The sequence below is a fragment of the Ranitomeya imitator genome, chromosome 5, assembly GCF_032444005.1.
Source record: "Ranitomeya imitator isolate aRanImi1 chromosome 5, aRanImi1.pri, whole genome shotgun sequence".
NCBI lineage: Eukaryota > Metazoa > Chordata > Amphibia > Anura > Dendrobatidae > Ranitomeya > Ranitomeya imitator.
In genome coordinates this window covers 545,001,699-545,021,249 of record NC_091286.1, presented here as the reverse complement: position 1 = coordinate 545,021,249, position 19,551 = coordinate 545,001,699, and the positions used below count along the sequence as shown (strand labels likewise).

The following is a 19,551-nucleotide window of genomic DNA, read 5'->3' as shown; positions in this document are numbered from 1 at the left end:
AGGCACATGGGTCTGTTTCAGACCCCAACATTTTTATTTTATTTTTTACTTTTCTGTAAATTTTTATTTTTTAATTAACGGAGTGAAGGGGGCGACGGTTCCTTTCAAGGTTCCGATCTCCCCCGAACCATCAACAGGCGAGCACGGCGAGTATACCTCCCCGTACCCTCTGCTGCAACGTGGGAAGCCATGCCTGAGCTCACTTCAGGGGCGACGGTTCCTTTCATGGTCCCGATCTCCCCACACCAGCAGCAGGCGACCACATGGAGTGTCGCCTCCATGTATCCTCTCCTGGAGCCAGGCCTAATGCCGGACAACTGGCCCTGTCCACCCGGACTGAACTCCGTGGCTGTACAGAGGCCCCTCTCTATGGCGTCCGAGCAGCCCCCACTGTCCCACCACTGTGAAAGCGGATGGCACAAGGAGGCGGACGGGTCCTCTCCACCTCCCTAACAAATGGATGATGGATTGAGGCTTATCCCTGCACCGTCCACGCTGCACAGAACAGCGCTGAAACCCACATCCGCGGCGGCTCCATGCCGGGACGTGCATCAATGGTGAGTGGATCCATCTTCAGAGGGATATCCACATGCTGACAGGCAGCCTCAGCCACTTCCCTGTGGCCCACCTCTCTGAGGTAACGCTCTGGATGGCTGCAAAAATTTAGCCCCTGGCTTTGGCCGATTTCCTGGAAGTCTTGCCTGGAATGACCCACTGGTGACGTCCACCGGCTACAGAAATTTAGGCCCCGGCTTGGGCCTATTCAACATCGTGTCTGTGGCTCCGCCCCCCAAATTGGCGCTTCTCGCTCTCTGCGAGATTTTATCAACTCTGCAACTCTCGGTGGCCATCTTGGTCCACCCGGCCAGCTCACACTGGGGTGACAGTTTTTTTGCATTAAAGGGGCACATCGACTACATCAGTACCCGGGTAAGGAAGTACCTGGTCTTAAAGGCACATGGCCAGTATTTCCTGGTCTTAAAAGCACATGACCAGTATTCCCTGGTCTTAAAGGCATATGGCCAGTATTCCCAGTCTTAAAGGTGTATGACATGTATTCCTTGATCTTTTAAAGCGCATGTCCAGTATTCTCTGGTCTTAAAGGCGCGTGACCAGTATTCCCTGGACTTAAAGGCGCATGACCAGTATTTCCTGGTATTAAAGGCGCATGACCAGTATTCCCTGTTCTTAAAGGTGCATGACCAGTATTCTCTGTTCTTAAAGGCGCATGACCAGTATTCCCTGGTCTTAAAGGCGCGTTACCAGTATTCCCTGGTCTTAAAGGTGCATGACCAGTATTCTCTGGTCTTAAAGGCGCATGACCAGTATTCTCTGGTCTTAAAGGCGCATGACCAGTATTCTCTGGTCTTAAAGGCGTATGACCAGTATTCTCTGGTCTTAAAGGCGCATGACCAGTATTCTCTGGTCTTAAAGGCGCATGACCAGTATTCTCTGGTCTTAAAGGCGCATGACCAGTATTCTCTGGTCTTAAAGGCGCATGACCAGTATTCTCTGGTCTTAAAGGCGCATGACAGTATTCTCTGGTCTTAAAGGCGCATGACCAGTATTCCCTAGTCTTAAAGGCGTATGACCAGTACTCCCTGGTCTTAAAGGCGCTTGATCAATCCGAGGAGCCCTCCGCCGCCGACCCCAGCTTTATCCTCTAGTTCCCCTCAGTGGACTTCTTCACTGACCACAATCCATGGTTCTCTGACCAAGAGATTGAATCCCTCTGTGTACCCTCTGTGTTTGGAGTGCTCGCAGGACCAATATACATGATCCCTATCCTACATGGGAGCCGTCGGCTAGCAGGGGCCGCAAGTATTCTAGAAACGTGCAGGTGTCTAGAAACATACAGGCATCTAGAAAACGGAAGTTTTTCGTTTCCTGCTCCCTCACCAATGATTTGATGACAACAAGGCTCTGAATATGGATTGGATATTGCCTGAACTTGCCAGAGCTTCAGAGACTAAACTCCCTCGAGAGCATTTGCCATTCAATTCGGATAAGCGATTCACTGGACAGAAGCCTCTACGTGGGATGCCATGCCTGGCCTGTTTTTTTAAGGGCGACTGGTCCTTTAAAGGGAACCTTTCACCTCGTTTTTTCAGATTGAGATATAAATACTGTTAAATAGGGCCTGCGCTGTGCGTTACTATAGTGTATGTAGTGTACACTGATTCCCCACCTATGCTGAGAAATACATTACCAAAGTCGCCGTTTTCGCCTGTCAATCAGGCTGGTCAGGTCAGGTGGGCGTGGTGACATCGCTCTTTTCTTCCCCAGCTTTCCGTTCAGATGGCCGCCCCCACCGATGAAAGGGATAATAGCGCAGATCGCGCGCTGTTTCTTCACGTGCGCGCAGGGAATTCGGAACTTGGGCATGCGCACACCACTACGCCACCAACGGAAAGCTGGGGAAGAAAAGAGCGATGTCACCACGCCCACCTGACCTGACCAGCCTGATTGACAGGCGAAAACGGCGACTTTGGTAATGTATTTCTCAGCATAGGTGGGGAATCAGGGTACACTACATACACCATAGTAACGCACAGCGCAGGCCCTATTTAACAGTATTTATATCTCAATCTGAAAAAACGGGGTGACAGGTTCCCGGCACCGATCTCCCCACACCATCAACAGACGAGCACACGGAGTGTCGCCTCCATGTTTCCTCTTCTGCATCCAGGCCTAACGCCAGACAACCTGTCCTGTCCATCCGGAGACCTGAACTCTGTGGACATACAGAGGCACCCTTTTTGGCGTACGAGCACCCCCCTCTGCATCACCACTATTTACCGGAAGATGCAAGAAGGCGGACAATTCCTCTCCACTTCCCTGTTAAGAGGTTGATGGATCGAGGGTTCCTAATTTTTATCTCTGCACCGTGAAAAGAGAGCGGCGATGGCAAGAGACTGACCTGTTGGATGCAGCCGCACATTCTGCCATGGGGCAGATTAACCCGGTAGAATCTCCTGTGGTATACCTACCAGTATCCCTACCCGATGGGTCATCAATTAAAAATACCACGGACTGTCAGATAGCAAATCTGGTTCGTTCTGTCTTCGGGTTCGGCGCTCTATCCTCCCTAGCGGCCGCATGGATTGCTAGAGCAGTGGTCTCCTGGCTGGAGACCTTAACTACCTTGATTCACACCAGTAACAACTGGCCAATCAAATCCTGTGAGCGGGAGACTGACAAAGGATTGTATAAGGATTGTCCAGCACAGTCTAGATCTAAGGGATCTTGGTTCCAAACAGGGGAACGAAAAGTAAGATCGACCCTGGACCTCAAACTTCTAACAACGTTTGACATGGTCCTCTGTCACGAGATGGTATGGAATATCAAATAAGTAGTAGTTTCTCTGCCTTTTAGCACCATAGCTGAGGGAATTCTGCACTCATAACCATGATGCTGAGAAACACATGGTCGCTGTGACCCCCCCTTCTCTTTCTGGCTCTCTTTGTTTCAAGGTGTGAATGGAGCTTTCTTCCAATGCTCTACCCCTCCCCCAAGCCAGGAAGGTCTATCACGCTGTGGCAGCCCAAAGCACCCTCCAGTTGTAACTGGTTTGATAAGACATGCGCTCTTTGTTCTGTTATAGCAAGATACTGGGCCAACAATTTAGGATAGGAAGATAAAAAGTACCTATTGCTAACCTGCTCGGCAGATCTATCGGCCCCTATAAGCACTAGCTTCTAACTCCATCTGGTAAAGAAGTAGGGTTTTCTCTGTAAATATGTATCCCAGATAGGACATATTTGATATCATTAGAATGCCCACGTTAACCCGAGATGAATGATGGGTTTGGTATGACTATGACATGTTTTGTAGCGGAGTTATCGAAAGTAGATATAGATTAGGATAAAATGAGTTATCTGAAGAGGTAGGAGGGACGAGGTGATCCAACCCCTTCCTGGGATGTTACAGGCGTGAAAATAAAAAATCATTTTTCTTTCCTCAAAAATGATGTTTTAGCAAGCAATTTTTTATTTTCACAAGGGTAACAGGAGAAATTGGACCCTAACGTAAACGTCTGTGAAGCACTTGGGGGTTCAAAGTGCTCACCACATATCTAGATAAGTTCCTTGGGGGGTCTAGTTTCTAAAATGGGGTCACTTGTGGGGGGTTTCTACTGTTTAGCCACATCAGGGTCTCTGTAAACGCAACGTAACGCCCGCAGAGCATTCCATCAAAGTCTGCATTTCAAAACGTCACTACTTCACTTCCGAGCCCCGGCATGTGCCCAAACAGTAGTTTACCCCACATATGGGGTATCACCGTACTCAGGAGAAACTGGACAACAAATATTGGGGTCAAATTTCTCCTGTTACCCTTGGGAAAATTAAAAAATTGGGCTAAATAATTATTTTTGAGAAAAGAATTTTTTTTTTTTCATGGCTCTGCGTTATAAACTTCTGTGAAGCACTTGGGGGTTCAAAGTGCTCACCACACATCTAGATTAGCTCCTTTGGGGGTCTAGTTTCCAAAATGGGGTCATTTGTGGGGGATCTCCAATGTTTAGGCACACAGGGGTTCTCCAAACGTGACATGGTGTCCGCTAATGATTGGAGCTAATTTTTCATTTAAAAAGCCAAATGGCGTGCCTTCCCTTCCGAGCCCTGCCGTGCGCCCAAACAGTGGTTTACCCCCACATATGGGGTATCGGCGTACTCAGGACAAACTGGACAACAACATTTGGCATCCAATTTCTCTTATTACCCTTGGCAAAATAGGAAATTCCAGGCTAAAAAAATCATTTTTGAGGAAAGAAAAATTATTTTTTATTTTCATAGCTCTGCGTTATAAACTTCTGTGAAGCACCTGGGGGTTTAAAGTGCTCACTAGGCATCTAGATAAGTTCCTTGGGGGGTCCAGTTTCCAAAATGGGGTCACTTGTGGGGGAGCTCCAATGTTTAAGCACACAGGGGCTCTCCAAACGCGACATGGTGTCCGCTAACGATGGAGATAATTTTTCATTCAAAAAGTCAAATGGCGCTCCTTCCTTTCCGAGCCTTACCATGTGCCCAAACAGTGGTTTACCCCCACATATGAGGTATCGGTGTACTCAGGAGAAATTGCCCAACAAATTTTAGGATCCATTTTATCCTGTTGCCCATGTGAAAATGAAAAAATTGAGGCTAAAATAATTTTTTTGTGAAAAAAAAAAAAAGTACTTTTTCATTTTTACGGATCAATTTGTGAAGCACCTGGGGGTTTAAAGTGCTCACTATGCATCTAGATAAGTTCCTTGGGGCGTCTAGTTTCCAAAATGGGGTCACTTGTGGGGGAGCTCTAATTTTTAGGCACACGGGGGCTCTCCAAACGTGACATGGTGTCCGCTAAAGAGTGGAGCCAATTTTTGATTCAAAAAGTCAAATGGCGCTCCTTCCCTTCCAAACCCTGCCGTGCGCCCAAACAGTGGTTTACCCCCACATATGAGGTATCAGCGTACTCAGGACAAATTGGACAACAACTTTCGTGGTTCAGTTTCTCCTTTTACCATTGGGAAAATAAAAAAATTGTTGCTAAAAGATCATTTTTGTGACTAAAAAGTTAAATGTTCATTTTTTCCTTCCATGTTGCTTCTGCTGCTGTGAAGCACCTGAAGGGTTAATAAACTTCTTGAATGTGGTTTTGTGCACCTTGAGGGGTGCAGTTTTTAGAATGGTGTCACTTTTGGGTATTTTCAGCCATATAGACCCCTCAAATTGACTTCAAATGTGAGGTGGTCCCTAAAAAAAATGGTTTTGTAAATTTCGTTGTAAAAATGAGAAATCACTGGTCAAATTTTAATCCTTATAACTTCCTAGCAAAAAAATTTTGTTTCCAAAATTGTGCTGATGTAAAGTAGACATGTGGGAAATGTTATTTATTAACTATTTTGTGTCACATAACTCTCTGGTTTAATAGAATAAAAATTCAAAATGTGAAAATTGCGAAATTTTCAAAATTTTCGCCAAATTTCCGTTTTTATCACATATAAACGCAGAATTTATTGACCTAAATTTACCACTAACATGAAGCCCAATATGTCACGAAAAAACCGTCTCAGAACCGTTAGGATCCGTTGAAGCGTTCCTGAGTTATTACCTCATAAAGGGACACTGGTCAGAATTGCAATAAACAGCCAGGTCATTAACCCCTTTCTGCCATTAGACGTACTATTGCGTCCATGTGGGGTGGGCTTTACTTCCCAAGGACGCAATAGTACGTCATATGCGATCGGCAGCGCTCACGGGGGGAGCGCCGCCGATCGCGGCCGGGTGTCAGCTGTTTATCGCAGCTGACATCCGGCACTATGTGCCAGGAGCGGTCACGGACCGCCCCCGGCACATTAACCCCCGGCACACCGCGATCAAAGATGATCGCGATGTGCCGGCGGTACAGGGAAGCACCGCGCAGGGAGGGGGCTCCCTGCGGGCTTCCCTGAGCCCCCCGCAGCAACGCGATGTGATCGCGTTGCTGCGAGGGTCTCACCTCCCTCCCTGCTCCCTCCAGCCCCGGATCCAAGATGGCCGCGGATCCGGGTCCTGCAGGGAGGGAGGTGGCTTCACAGAGCCTGCTCAGAGCAGGCACTGTGAAGGCTGCAGCGCTGCATGTCAGATCAGTGATCTGACAGAGTGCTGTGCAAACTGTCAGATCACTGATCTGTGATGTCCCCCCCGGGACAAAGTAAAAAAGTAAAAAAAAAAAATTTCAAATGTGTAAAAAAAATAAAAAAAAATATTCCAAAATAATGAAAAAAAAAAAAATATTATTCCCATAAATACATTTCTTTATCTAAATTAAAAAAAAAACAATAAAAGTACACATATTTAGTATCGCCGCGTCCGTAACGACCCGACCTATAAAACTGTCCCACTAGTTAACCCCTTCAGTAAACACCGTAAGAAAAAAAAAAAAGAGGCAAAAAACAACGCTTTATTATCATACCGCCGAACAAAAAGTGGAATAACACGCGATCAAAAAGACAGATATAACTAACCATGGTACCGCTGAAAACGTCATCTTGTCCCGCAAAAAACGAGCCGCCATACAGCATCATCAGCAAAAAAATAAAAAAGTTATAGTCCTGAGAATAAAGTGATGCAAAAATAATTATTTTTTCTATAAAATAGTTTTTATCGTATAAAAGCGCCAAAACATAAAAAAATGATATAAATGAGGTGTCGCTGTAATCGTACTGACCCGAAGAATAAAACTGCTTCATCAATTTTACCAAACGCGGAACGGTATAAACGCCTCCCCCAAAAGAAATTCACGAATAGCTGGTTTTTAGTCATTCTGCCTCACAAAAATCGGAATAAAAAGCGATCAAAAAATGTCACGTGCCCGAAAATGTTACCAATAAAAACATCAACTCGTCCCGCAAAAAACAAGACCTCACATGACTCTGTGGACCAAAATATAGAAAAATTATAGCTCTCAAAATGTGGTAACGTAAAAAATATTTTTTGCAATAAAAAGCGTCTTTCAGTGTGTGACGGCTGCCAATCATAAAAATCCGCTAAAAAACCCGCTATAAAAGTAAATCAAACCCCCCTTCATCACCCCCTTAGTTAGGGAAAAATTTAAAAAAATGTATTTATTTCCATTTTCCCATTAGGGCTAGGGCTAGGGCTAGGGTTAGGGCTAGGGTTAGGGTTAGGGCTAGGGTTAGGGTTAGGGCTAGGGCTAGGGTTAGGGCTAGGGTTAGGGCTAGGGTTAGGATTAGGGCTAGGGTTAGGGCTAGGGCTACAGTTTGGGTTGGGGCTAAAGTTACAGTTAGGGTTTAGATTACATTTACGGTTGGGTTTAGGGTTAGAGGTGTGTCAGGGTTAGAGGTGTGGTTAGGGTTACTGTTGGGATTAGGGTTAGGGATGTTTTTGGATTAGGGTTTCAGTTATAATTGGGGGGTTTCCACTGTTTAGGCACATCAGGGGCTCTCCAAACGCGACATGGCGTCCGATCTCAATTCCAGCCAATTCTGCGTTGAAAAAGTAAAACAGTGCTTCTTCCCTTCCGAGCTCTCCCGTGTGCCCAAACAGGGGTTTACCCCAACATATGGGGTATCAGCGTACTCAGGACAAATAGGACAACAACTTTTGCGGTCCAATTTCTCCTGCTACCCTTGGGAAAATACAAAACTCGGGGCTAAAACATATTTTTTGTGGGAAAAAAAAGATTTTTTATTTTCACGGCTCTGCGTTATAAACTGTAGTGAAACACTTGGGGGTTCAAAGTTCTCACAACACATCTAGATTAGTTCCCTGGGGGGTCTAGTTTCCAATATGGGGTCACTTGTGGGGGGTTTCTACTGTTTAGGTACATTAGGGGTTCTGCAAACGCAATGTGACGTCTGCAGACCATTCCATCTAAGTCTGCATTCCAAATGGCGCTCCTTCCCTTCCGAGCTCTGCCATGCGCTCAAACGGTGGTTTCCCCCAACATACGGGGTATCAGCGTACTCAGGACAAATTGGACAACAACTTTTGGGGTCGAATTTCTCCTCTTACCCTCGGGAAAATACAAAACTGGGGGCTAAAAAATAATTTTGGGGGGAAAGATTTTTTTTTTTAATTTTCACTGCTCTGCGTTACAAACTGTAGTGAAACACTTGGGGGTTTAAAGCTATCACAACACATCTAGATGAGTTCCTTAGGGGGTCTAGTTTCCAAAATGGTGTCACTTGTGGGAGGTTTCTACTGTTTAGGTACATTAGGGGCTCTGCAAATGCAATGTGACACCTGCAGACCATTCCATCTAAGTCCTCATTCCAAATGGAGCTCCTTCCCTTCCGAGCCCTCCCATGCGCCCAAACAGTGGTTCCCCCCCACATATGGGGTATCAGCGCACTCAGGACAAATTGGACAACAAATTGTGGGGTCGAATTTCTCCTGTTACCCTCGGGAAAATACAAAACTGGGGGCTAAAAAATAATTTTTGTGGGAATAAATTTTTGTTTTATTTTTACGGCTCTCCATTATAAACTTCTGTGAAGCCCTTGGTGGGTCAAAGCGCTCAGCACACATCTAGATAAGTTCCTAAGGGGGTCTACTTTCCAAAATGGTGTCACTTGTGGGGGGTTTCTACTGTTTAGGTACATTAGGGGCTCTGCAAACGCAATGTGACACCTGCAGACCATTCCATCTAAGTCTGCATTCAAATGGCACTCCTTCCCTTCTGAGCCCTCCCATGTGCCCAAACAGTGGTTCCCCCCACATATGGTGTATCATCGCACTCAGGACAAATTGGGCAACAAATTTTGGGGTCCAATTTCTCCTGTTACCCTCAGGAAAATACAAAACTGGGGGCTAAAAAAATAATTTTTGTGGGAAAAAAATTTTGTTTTATTTTTACGGCTCTGCATTATAAACTTCTGTGAAGCACTTGGTGGGTCAAAGTGCTCACCACACCTCTAGATAAGTTCCTTAGGGGGTCTACTTTCCAAAATGGTGTCATTTGTGGGGGGTTTCAATGTTTAGGCACATCAGTGGCTCTTCAAACGCAACATGGCGTCCCATCTCAATTCCTGTCAATTTTGCTTTGAAAAGTCAAACGGCGCTCCTTCCCTTCCGAGCTCTCCCATCCACCCAAACAGTGGTTTACCCCCACATATGGGGTATCAGCGTACTCAGGACAAATTGTACAACAACTTTTGGGGTCCAATTTCTTCTCTTACCCTTGGGAAAATAAAAAATTGGGGGCAAAAAGATAATTTTTGTGAAAAAATATGATTTTTTATTTTTACGGTTCTACATTATAAACTTCTGTGAAGCACTTGGTGGGTCAAAGTGCTCACCACACCTCTAGATAAGTTCCTTAGGGGGTCTACTTTCCAAAATGGTGTCACTTGTGGGGGGTTTCAATGTTTAGGCACATCAGTGGCTCTTCAAACGCAACATGAGGTCCCATCTCAATTCCTGTCAATTTTGCATTGAAAAGTCAAACGGCGCTCCTTCCCTTCCGAGCTCTCCCATCCGCCCAAACATTGGTTTACCCCCACATATGGGCTATCAGCGTACTCAGGACAAATTGTACAATAACTTTTGGGGTCCAATTTCTTCTCTTACCCTTGGGAAAATAAAAAATTGGGGGCGAAAAGATAATTTTTGTGAAAAAATATGATTTTTTATTTTTAAGGTTCTACATTATAAACTTCTGTGAAGCACTTGTTGGGTCAAAGTGCTCACCACACCTCTAGATAAGTTCCTTAGGGGGTCTACTTTCCAAAATGGTGTCACTTGTGGGGGGTTTCAATGTTTAGCCACGTCAGGGGCTCTCCAAACGAAACATGGCGTCCCATCTCAATTCCAGTCAATTTTGCATTGAAAAGTCAAATGGCACTCCTTCGCTTCCGAGCTCTGCCATGCGCCCAAACAGTGGTTTACCCCCACATGTGGGGTATTGGCATACTCAGGACAAATTGTACAACAATGTTTGGGGTCCATTTTCTCCTGTTACCCTTGGTAAAATAAAACAAATTGGAGCTGAATTAAATTTTTTGTGAAAAAAAGTTAAATGTTCATTTTTATTTAAACATTCAAAAAATTCCTGTGAAGCACCAGAAGGGTTAATAAACTTCTTGAATATGGTTTTGAGCACCTTGAGGGGTGTAGTTTTTAGAATGGTGTCACACTTGGGTATTTTCTATCATATAGACCCCTCAAAATGACTTCAAATGAGATGTGGTCCCTAAAATAAAATGGTGTTGTAGAAATGAGAAATTGCTGGTCAACTTTTAACCCTTATAACTCCCTAACAAAAAAAAATTTTGTTTCCAAAATTGTGCTGATGTAAAGTAGACATGTGGGAAATGTTACTTATTAAGTATTTTGTGTGACATATCTCTGTGATTTAATTGCATAAAAATTCAAAGTTGGAAAATTGCGAAATTTTCATAATTTTCGCCAAATTTCCGTTTTTTTCACAAATAAACGCAGGTACTATCAAATAATTTTTACCATTGTCATGAAGTACAATATGTCACGAGAAAACAGTGTCAGAATCACCAGGATCCATTGAAGCGTTCCAGAGTTATAACCTCATAAAGGGACAGTGGTCAGAAATTGTAAAAATTGGCCCGGTCATTAACGTGCAAACCACCCTTGGGGGTAAAGGGGTTAAGGTCAAAATAGGCTGGGTCATGAAGGGGTTAATGATACCATTTTGGTGTAGATATGTTCTTTTGATCGCCCGTTATTGCTTTTTAATTCAATGTCTCGGCGACCAAAAAACCGTAAGTTTGGCGTTTTGATTTTTTTTTCTCACTACGCCATTTAGCGGTCAGGTTAATCCTTTGTTTTTATTGATAGATCGGGCGATTCTAAACGCGGCGATACCAAATATGTGTATTTTTTTTTTTTTTACTGTTTTATTTTGATTGGGGGCGAAAGGGGGGCGATTTGAACTTTTATATATTTTTTATTTTTTTTATATTTTTAAACACTTTTTTTTTTTTTAAATTTTGGCATGCACTGGTCTCCGGTGTATAAGAAAGACATAGCTGAACTAGAGCGGGTGCAGAGAAGAGCGACCAAGGTTATTAGGACTGGGGGGTCTGCAATACCAAGATAGGTTATTACACTTGGGGCTATTTAGTTTGGAAAAACGAAGACTAAGGGGTGATCTTATGTTAATGTATAATTATATGAGGGGACAGTACAAAGACCTTTCTGATGATCTTTTTAATCATAGACCTGAAACCAGGACAAGGGGGCATCCTCTGCGTTTGGAGGAAAAAAGGTTTAAGCATAATAACAGACGCGGATTCTTTACTGTAAGAGCAGTGAGACTATGGAACTCTCTGCCTTATGATGTTGGGCAGAGGGGACTGGATACCTTTCTGGAAAAGTATAATGTTACAGGATATATATACTAGATTCCTTGATAGGGCGTTGATCCAGGGAACTAGTCTGATTGCGGTATGTGGAGTCGGGAAGGAATTTTTTTCCCCAATGTGGAGCTTACTCTTGCCACATGGTTTTTTTTTGCCTTCCTCTGGATCAACATGTTAGGGCATGTTAGGTTAGGCTATGGGTTGAACTAGATGGACTTATAGTCTTCCTTAAACCTTAATAACTATGTAACTGTGCTTCAATAGCCTCCATAGGAGGCTAGAAGCATGCACTACACGATCGCCTCTGCTACATAGAGGTGAAGTACAGATCACCTGTATGTAGCAGAAATGCAGGTGTACTTTGAACGCCAACCACAGGGTGGCGCTCAAAGCAATCGGCCATCAACAACCATAGAGGTCTCAATGAGACCTCTGGTTGTTATGGCAATGCACCGCTGACCCCTGATCATGTGACGGGGGTCAGCAGTGCAAGCACTTCCGGCCGCGTGGCCGGGAACGCTAGTTAAATGCCGCTGAAGGTTTCAGCCCCCAGCTGAGAGTTTTGCCTGGCTGGTTATAGAAAATACAGGATTCGGTTGTTTGTAAAATTTGCTCTAAGGAATGTGTTGAAAAATAAGTGTTGAAGTAATACCTCCCCCCAGCAGTCTCATGCTGCAGCAATGACACCCCAGCACTGGGACTGCAGTCAATTACATGTATGATGATCTGTCTGAATGCACATATCGTCATGTCTCTTACATGGCTTCATGTTTCCTTTTTTTTCTCTTCTTAATTAGGTAAAGCTGCTGGATCCAGTTTCAGTGCTTCTCTTCCAGCTGTGCAGATGACAGTCGAGCAGGTCTGTATTGCATGCTTTCCATTCAAAGCTCTTGTCCCAAGATTATAACTTATCACCTTTTCACATATATTCACATATATATTCAAGGGAAATATGTCTGAGCAGGAGGTAGGTAAACAAATAACTGGTAGGTAACATCCATGTGCAGACCGGTCTTGGTGGTGTATGGGAAGGGATGTGGAGGGCAGGATGCAGACGGGCCCCAGTGGTGTATGGGAAGGGATGTGGAGGGCAGGATGCAGACAGGCCCCAGTGGTGTATGGGAAGGGATGTGGAGGGCAGGATGCAGACGGGCCCCAGTGGTGTATGGGAAGGGATGTGGAGGGCAGGATGCAGACGGGCCCCAGTGGTGTATGGGAAGGGATGTGGAGGGCAGGATGCAGACGGGCCCCAGTGGTGTATGGGAAGGGATGTGGAGGGCAGGATGCAGACGGGCCCCAGTGGTGTATGGGAAGGGATGTGGAGGGCAGGATGCAGACGGGCCCCAGTGGTGTATGGGAAGGGATGTGGAGGGCAGGATGCAGACGGGCCCCAGTGGTGTATGGGAAGGGATGTGGAGGGCAGGATGCAGACGGGCCCCAGTGGTGTATGGGAAGGGATGTGGAGGGCAGGATGCAGACGGGCCCCAGTGGTGTATGGGGAGGGATGTGGAGGGCAGGATGCAGACGGGCCCCAGTGGTGTATGGGAAGGGATGTGGAGGGCAGGATGCAGACGGGCCCCAGTGGTGTATGGGAAGGGATGTGGAGGGCAGGATGCAGACGGGCCCCAGTGGTGTATGGGAAGGGATGTGGAGGGCAGGATGCAGACGGGCCCCAGTGGTGTATGGGAAGGGATGTGGAGGGCAGGATGCAGACGGGCCCCAGTGGTGTATGGGAGGGGATGTGGAGGGCAGGATGCAGACGGGCCCCAGTGGTGTATGGGGAGGGATGTGGAGGGCAGGATGCAGACAGGCCCCAGTGGTGTATGGGGAGAGATGTGGAGGACAGGATGCCTATTATTTCGGGCTGGTTTTCAGGTGTAATAGGAAGCTCCAGGTCCTGTTTATCAATTTATCATTAGGGATTTTTTATATGTATGTATGTGTGTTTGTCATGTTATAGCCAAGAGGTTTATTAGATATTACTTTAATTCAAAGTTATGTTTTATTAATCTACCTATGCTATAGAGCAGGGGTCCCCAACCTTTCTTACCTTGAGAGCCACATTCCACTATGAAAGTTGGTCGAGAGCCACAATGCAGATAGTCATAGAAAAACCTAGAGAAGGCACAAATAATAACATGTAGATTTTCGCTTTCACTCTATCCTTATGTTTTTTTACATTTATGTTCTGCAAATTGAACTCTAGTGTCACCTATTGGAAGTAGCAATCTTAAAAGTCAATACCCTTTAACAGTCCCATAAGATGCTTCATATATTATTGGCCCCATATACTGCTCCATATGGAATTGGCCCCATAAGATGCTCCCTATAGAATTGGCCCCATAAGATGCTTCCTATTAAATTGGTCCCATAAGATACTCTCTATACAATTGGCCCCATACGATGCTCCCTATTAAATTGGCCCCATACGATGCTCCCTATTAAATTGGCCCCATAAGATGCTCCCTATTAAATTGGCCCCATAAGATGCTCCCTATAGAATTGGCCCCATAAGATGCTCCATATTAAATTGGCCCCATAAGATGTTCCATATTAAATTGGCCCCATAAGATGCTCTCTATATTACTGGCCCCATAGGATGCTCCCTATATTACTGGCCCCATAAGATGCTCCCTATATCACTGGCCCCATAGGATGCTCCCTATATCACTGGCCCCATAGGATGCTCCCTATATCACTGGCCACATAGGATGCTCCCTATATCACTGGCCACATAGGATGCTCCCTATATTACTGGCCCCTTAAGATGCTCTCTATATCACTGGCCCCATAAGATGCTCCCTATATCACTGGCCCCATAAGATGCTCCCTATGTTACTGGCCCATAAGATGCTCCCTATATCACTGGCCCCATAGGATGCTCCCTATATCACTGGTCCCATAGGATGCTCCCTATATCACTGGCCACATAGGATGCTCCCTATATTACTGGCCCCTTAAGATGCTCTCTATATCACTGGCCCCATAAGATGCTCCCTATATCACTGGCCCCATAAGATGCTCCCTATGTTACTGGCCCATAAGATGCTCCCTATATCACTGGCCACATAGGATGCTCCCTATATTACTGGCCCCTTAAGATGCTCTCTATATCACTGGCCCCATAAGATGCTCCCTATATCACTGGCCCCATAAGATGCTCCCTATGTTACTGGCCCATAAGATGCTCCCTATATTACTGGCCCCATAAGATGCTCCCTATATTACTGGCCCCATAGGATGCTCCCTATATTACTGGCCCCATAAGATGCTCCCTATATTACTGGCCCCATAAGATGCTCCCTATATCACTGGCCCCATAGGATGCTCCCTATATTACTGGCCCCATAAGGTGCTCCCTATATTACTGGCCCCATAGGATGCTCCCTATATTACTGGCCCCATAAGATGCTCCCTATATTACTGGCCCCATAAGATGCTCCCTATATTACTGGCCCCATAAGATGCTCCCTATATCACTGGCCCCATAAGATGCTCCCTATATTACTGGCCCCATAGGATGCTCCCTATATTACTGGCCCCATATATTGCTCCAAATATAAAAAAAATGAAATACTCACCTCTCGTTGCTCGTCGCTGCTCTGGGCTCTTTGCCATCGGCGTCTTCCTGCTCTGCGCTGTGACTGCTCAGGCAGAGGGCGCACACTGGTGACTTCATCGCGCCCTCTGACCTGAACGTCACAGTCAGAGGATGGAAGACGCTGCAGCGCTGGAACCGGGAGAGGTAAGTATCACAAGTGCCGGGGCCCGGAGCAGGCGGGGGGTACACTCGTGGGGGCCGGCACTATAGCGCTCCAGTGTCCCCGACGGCGAGGGGGCCCCTGCCTGCTCAGGACCCCGCCACTTGCCCGGGTGCTGACGCCCGCCCTGGGTGGGTATTACAGGCAGCGGGGCGGCTCCCTAGGGACTTTTTTTCTCTGATCATCGGCGAGCCACATGTCAGGGGTAGGCGAGCCACATGTGGCTCGCGAGCTTCGGGTTGGGGACGCCTGCTATACAGAGACTTTACCTTTTTGTAGATAATTTATCCTTTATCATTGGATGCTCTTTAAATTTATGCTTAACATGTTTTCTGCGCTCTTTTGTGGTCGTAATAAAAAGTGAAGAATAGAGACCTATTTCCTATTTTTCTTGTCTTATTTTTCCAATATTGAGGGGAAAATGTAATCATTAAGGCCCCTTTCAGACATCAGTTTTTTGTCGTCAGTCGCAATCTGTCGATTTTTGAAAAAAAAAAACAGATCCGTTTTTTGTCATAGACTTGTATTAGCGACGGATGCGTCCAGAGACAACTGACAAAGTAACGTGTTTTTTTTTTTTTGTGTACGTCGAAAAAACGGACAGCGACGGATCCGTCGCCGTCCGTCGTTGGCTCGAATGGAAGCCTATGGTGCCGATCCGTCAAATGACGGAATCCGGCGACGGGTTCTGTGTTTTTTTTTTTAACTGAGCATGCCAGATCTGCTAGTCGGATCCGTCCAAAAAACGGATCCGTCACATCAGTTTTTCACAATCTGCGACCGATCCGTCGAGCCAACTGCATTGTGACTGACGGCAAAAATCTGATGTGTGAAAGGGGCCTTAGTGACATTTCTGGCAAAATAGAAAAGACAAAAATTTACTTGAATATCTGAACAAGAAAATTGTTTAGAGCTGTTAAAAGCGCGTGTACGATTATTCTTGAAACTGTGCCTGGACAGAAAGGGGAGGGGTTGGACCAATCATGAACTGGTTAATGAAGCAGTTGTGAAGGTTTGGCACTTGATGACTAAAATGCACACATGTAGCAAGATGTTACTTTGGTGAGTGCAATAGTCAGAAAAATACAGTAGTTAGCAAAGAAAACACTTTTTTTTTTTTTGTAGAAACTGATCTGCTATTTGTTTCTCTATTGCCATTTTATAGATCTACCGTAATTATCATGGATATATTGTACTTTATTTTTTTTAAAATTTCATTAGGTTTCATGAAATCAGATTTTTCCTTTTTTGTGTGTGTGTAAACTGGATCAATAAAGAGGTTGTTTTCTTGTTCTCTGATCTATGTTTTCACTTGTTTCATTTTAGTTGAAATCTGAATTTGATAAATTATTTGAAGATTTGAAAGAAGATGACAAAACACAAGAATTAGAGCCTGCAAAGGTGAATTTCTGTTTGTGAATTATCTATTTAGTACCCTTTTTGTTTCTCATATGAAAAAGCCAAAAAATTGTACAGCTTCTCCTATCCATTACAAAGTTAATCATGGACTGCGACCTCTTTCACACAATAACTTTTTTTTTACAATCAGTCACAATCCGTCAAACTGTTGAAAAGACGGATCCTATGCTGATTGTAAAAAACTGATGCACTGGATCCTTTTTTTTTTTTTTTTACAGATCCGTCGAAGCAGGTGCTGCCTGAATTTAAAGGAACAAAATTCTGAGAGAGAGAGATGTGTAATTCTGCTGCATAGGGGTGATCTGTGCATCACCTCTATGTAGCAGAGGCGATCGAGTAGTGGATGCTTCTAGCCTCCCATGAAGGCTATTGAAGCATGCCAAAAAATATAAAAGTTGAAATCGCCCTCCTTTTGCCCCAATCATAATAAAACAATAAAAAAAATTCAAACCTACACATATTTGGTATCGCCGCATTCAGAATCGCCCGATCTATCAATTACAAAAAAAAGATTAACCTGATCGCTAAACGGCGTAGCGAGAAAAAAAAAATCAAAACGCCAAAATTACTTTTTTTTGGGTTGCGGCGATATTGCATTAAAATGCAATAACGGGTGATCACAAGAATATATCTGGACAAAAGTGGTATCATTGAAAACGTCAGCTCGACACGCAAAAAATAAGTCCTCAGCCAACCCGAGATCACGAAAAATAGAGACGCTACGGGGATCACAATTTTTTTTTTTTTAGCAAACTTGGAACTTTTTTTTTTCCACTTAGATAAAAGAGAACCTAGACATGTCTGGTGTCTATGAACTCGTAATGACCTGGAGAATCATAATGGCAGGTCAGTTTTAACATTTAGTGAACCGAGCAAAAAAGCCAATCAAAGTATGGGATTGCACTTTTTTTGCAATTTCATCGCACTTGGAATTTTTTTCCCGTTTTCTGTTACAAGACATGGTAAAACCAATGGTGTTGTTCAAAAGTACAACTCGTCCCGCAAAAAAAAAATTCCCTGACATGGCCATATTGATGGAAAAATAGAAAAGTTATGGTTCTGGAAAAAGGGGAACGAAAACGAAAAAAGCTCCAGGGGTTCAGGGGTTAATGAACATGGTTGTGAAAAGTAGGTTATGTAGTAAGTGTTTAACTAGAATTGCTCTTCATCTCTTCTCCCCCATTTCTTCCTTCTGTGTCCTGCCAATTATTATCTATTTTTAATTGTAAGATGTGCACTCCTCAGTGTTGAGTTTACTTATCATTACTGATTGGGCAGCACGGTGGCGCAGTGGTTAGCACAGCAGCCTTGCAGCGCTGGAGTCCTGGGTTCAAATCTCACCAAGGACAACATCTGCAAGGAGTTTATATGTTCTCTCCGTGTTTGCGTGGGTTTCCTCCGGGTTCTCTGGTTTCCTCCCACATTCCAAAGACATACTGTTAGGGAATTTAGATTGTGAGCCCCAACGGGACAGTGATGATAATGTGTGCAAACTGTAAAGCGCTGCGGAATATGTTAGCGCTATATAAAAATAAAGATGAGATAATTATGAAGTCAAACTATGCAATATTATTTACTAATATTTAGAATTTTATGATCTCACTCTGCAATTTCACTTTTTGATAAGTGTGTGTGTATATATATGTATGTGTGTGTGTGTGTGTGTGTGTGTGTGTGTGTGTGTGTATATATATATATATCACGGGCATGGCACAAAACAAGTCATTTCACATTGCAACTTTCTGGCTTTAAGAAACACTAAAAAAGAAATCAAGAACAAAAAATGTGGTAGTCAGTAATGGTTACTTTTTTAACCCAGCATAGGGGAAAAATTATGGAATCACTCAATTCTGAGGAAGAAATTATGAAATCACTCAATTCTGAGGAAGAAATGCATGCCATCATACATCCATTACTTAAAGGGAACCTGTCACCCCCGTTTTTTGAGATTGAGCTATAAATACTGTTAAATAGGGCCTGCGCTGTGTGTTCCTATAGTGTATGTAGTGTACCCCGATTCCCTATGTATGCTGAGAAATAACTTACCAAAGTCGCCGTTTTCGCCTGTCAATCAGGCTGGTCAGGTCGGGAGGGCGTGGTGACATCGGTGGTTCTTCCTCAGCTTTACGTTGGTGGCGTAGTGGTGTAGTGGTGAAGACACAGCGCGCGATCTGCGCTGTAATCCCTTGCATCGGTGGGGGCGGCCATCTTCCTGGGGCCGCGCGTGCGCAGATCGAGTGCTCTGCTGCACGGGGCTTCAGGAAAATGGCCGCGGGATGCCGCGCGTGCGCATTAGAGATCGCGGCGGCCATTTTCCCAAAGCCGAGATGCAAACTCGGCTTTGGGAAAATGGCCGCCGCGATCTCTAATGCGCACGCGCGGCATCCCGCGGCCATTTTCCTGAAGCCCCGTGCAGCAGAGCACTCGATCTGCGCACGCGCGGCCCCAGGAAGATGGCCGCCCCCACCGATGCAAGGGATTACAGCGCAGATCGCGCGCTGTGTCTTCACCACTACACCACTACGCCACCAACGTAAAGCTGAGGAAGAA

The 19,551-nt window shown here is 44.9% G+C and overlaps 1 protein-coding gene across 1 annotated transcript in view; it reads left to right on the top strand.

The window, feature by feature from the left end:
* The window catches only part of HLTF (helicase like transcription factor), a 178,774-nt gene that overhangs the window by 58,041 nt on the left and 101,182 nt on the right, over window positions 1–19,551 (top strand). Inside the window, exons 5-6 of the mRNA XM_069727608.1 lie at window positions 12,619–12,680; window positions 16,909–16,983. Coding sequence (XP_069583709.1) covers window positions 12,619–12,680; window positions 16,909–16,983 — 137 coding nt within the window. The remainder of the gene's footprint in view (window positions 1–12,618; window positions 12,681–16,908; window positions 16,984–19,551) is intronic.